The sequence below is a fragment of the Cherax quadricarinatus genome, chromosome 14 (assembly GCF_038502225.1).
Source record: "Cherax quadricarinatus isolate ZL_2023a chromosome 14, ASM3850222v1, whole genome shotgun sequence".
NCBI classification, from domain to species: Eukaryota; Metazoa; Arthropoda; class Malacostraca; order Decapoda; family Parastacidae; genus Cherax; species Cherax quadricarinatus.
This window is the reverse complement of record NC_091305.1, coordinates 40,975,849-40,978,536: the sequence shown is the minus strand read 5'-3', so window position 1 is coordinate 40,978,536 and position 2,688 is coordinate 40,975,849. Positions and strand designations below refer to the sequence as shown.

Below are 2,688 nucleotides of genomic sequence, written 5' to 3'. Positions count from 1 at the left end.
AGTCTTGATTCTCGATGCTATGTCATTTTCATACTGTCGCTGGTCCTCCCTCCTTACCTGTGCGTACTCATTCCTGGCTCTGAGATTGATCTCCCTATTTTCGTGTGTTCTCTGCCTTCTGTACTTTTTCCATTCTCTATTGCACTTTGTTTTTGCCTCCTTACACCGTCGGGTAAACCAGGGGCTCGTTCTGGTCTTCCCGTTGTTACTGTTGCCTTTGGGACTAAACCTTTCCACTGCCTCCTTGCATTTTGTTGTTACATATTCCATCATTTCATTTACTGGCTTTCCTGCCAGTTCTCTGTCCCACTGGACCTCCCGCAGGAAGTTCTTCAACCCTATGTAGTCCCCTCTTTTATAGTCAGGCTTTTCCCATTCAACTCCTGTTATTCTCTCCACTTGCAGCTCTACTATGTATTCAAAGCACGGAACCACGTGGTCGCTAGCTCCTAGGGGACTCTCATACTTGATGTCCTCAATATCTGAGCTGCCCAGGGTGAACACAAGGTCCAATCTTGCTGGTTCATCCTCCCCTCTCATCTGGTAGTGTCCTTAACATGTTGGTGCATGAGGTTTTCCAGCACCACGTCCAACATCCTGGCTCTCCATGTTTCGGGACCCCCATGTGGCTCCAGGTTTTCCCAGTCAATCTCCCTGTGGTTGAAATCCCCCATAACCAGCAACTTTGCTCTGCTGGAGTGAGCTCTTCTTGCCACCTCAGCAAGTGTGTCCACCATTGCTCTGTTGCTCTCTTCATATTCCTCTCTTGGCCTCCTGCAGTTCTGTGGTGGATTATACATCACTGCAATGACCACTTTGTGTTCCCCAGACTGAAGTGTACCTGCTATGTAGTCTCTTTCTCCCGTCTCATCTATTCCTTCCATTTTCTCGAATTTCCATCTGTTTTTTACGAGCAGAGCAACCCGACCTCCCCCCCTGCCCCTTCTATCTTTCCTCATGATCTGGTATCCTGGTGGGAAGATTGCATCTGTTATTGTCTCCGTGAGTTTTGTTTCTGTAACTGCTATGATGTCTGGGGACTTCTCATTGATTCTTTCTTGCCATTCCTCATGTTTATTCGTTAATCCATCTGCATTTGTGTACCAAACCTTCAACTTCTGTTCTAATACTGTAACTGTGGTGCGGGGGGTGGAAACACAGGGATCGGTGTGTGATGGTTGGTTTGGATTGTTCACTTGCCTTGGGGGTGTCGTGGCTGGAGTCCTTCTGCAGGTGTTTCTGGGGGGTGTGCTTGTCCTTCCATTTGATCCTGGGTTATTCTGCTCTCCTTTTTCATTTCCTCCCATTTCTCCTTTCGTTTTTGAACTCTCTCTTTCATTGTCTTCCTTTCGTCCTGTGTTCTGTCTCGATCGAGGTACACACTCCGGAACTCCTGCTTGCCTCTCAGCCGTGCTTTCTCCTGCAGGATCATGGTTCGGGTTGATTCTGCCTTGAAAATTACTTTGAGAGGCCGATTCCTTTTCTTTGTGAACCACCCAATTCTCCGAAAATTTGCCACCTGGGTCATGTCCCCCTCGCCTATCACCTTCATGATATCTTCAATCGCTTTTTTCTCCTCCTGCTTTCTTTCATCATAAGTTTCCCCTTTAGCTTCGTCTAGCCCATAGACAAACACGGATCTCTCCCTTTCCACCTCCCACTGTGACTCTCATTGCATCCTCTGATGTGTTTTAGTTCCTTCCCGTGGAGTGTTCCTTCCTTCAGTCCCTTCCCTAGTTATGGCCCCTATGCTTCTTGGTTTATCCTTCCTGCTCACCTGCTCCTGGCCCCCACAGGTATCTGGTAAGGTCCTTGCACATGTCCTAGTTCCTTCAATGTCTTCCAACCTCTCATTCTGTGTGTGTGTGTGTGTGTGTGTGTGTGTGTGTGTGTGTGTACTCACCTAATTGTACTCACCTAATTGTGGTTGCAGGGGTCGAGACTCAGCTCCTGGCCCCGCCTCTTCACTGATCGCTACTGGATCCTCGTTGAACTTCATATTGTTTTGAGTGGCCCATTCGAAGATTTGGTTGATGTCCGCTTGTCTTGAGATGTCTTCGATTGAGGTCACTGCCATGGTAATCCAGGTGTCAACTGCAAAGGAAGACACGGAGCTATGGTTTACATCTGTCTATGTCAGAAATGAGGATGAGGAATAGAATGGGAGGGAGTACTGTGCCTTGTGGAACAGAGTTTTTCACCGTAGCTGCCTCAGACTTTACTCTGTTTACTATTATTCTTTGTGTTCTATTTGTCAGGAAGTTATAGATCCATCTACCAAGTTTTCCCATTATTCCTTTATCACGCATTTTGTGTGTTATTACACCATGGTCACACTTGTCGAAAGCTTTTGCAAAGTCTGTGTATACTACATCTGTAGTTTGTTTATCCTCTGTCATAGTGATCCAGTAGCTGGGATAGGCAGGAACGACCTGCTCTAAACCCGTGGTGTCCTTGGTTGTGTAACTGAGGGGTATAGTGTCAATGGTCCAAGACTGTTCATCATAAGGGGGATTACCAATAGACCCCTGGCTGTCTTCAAAAAGGCTCTGGACAAGCACCTGATCAACCGGGCTGTGGTTTGTGTGTCGGTTGTTCGCGGCCAGCAGTAACAGTCTGGTTGATCAGACCCTGATCCACCACGACGTCTGGTCATGGACTGGGCCGCGGGGACGTTGACTCTTGGAA

The 2,688-nt window shown here is 47.6% G+C and overlaps 1 protein-coding gene across 1 annotated transcript in view; it reads right to left on the bottom strand.

Moving 5' to 3' along the window:
- The window catches only part of LOC138852704 (uncharacterized), a 92,359-nt gene extending 89,960 nt beyond the window's left edge, over positions 1–2,399 (bottom strand). Inside the window, exon 1 of the mRNA XM_070085031.1 lies at positions 2,327–2,399. Coding sequence (XP_069941132.1) covers positions 2,327–2,399 — 73 coding nt within the window. The remainder of the gene's footprint in view (positions 1–2,326) is intronic.
- Between the last annotated feature and the right edge of the window lie 289 nt (positions 2,400–2,688).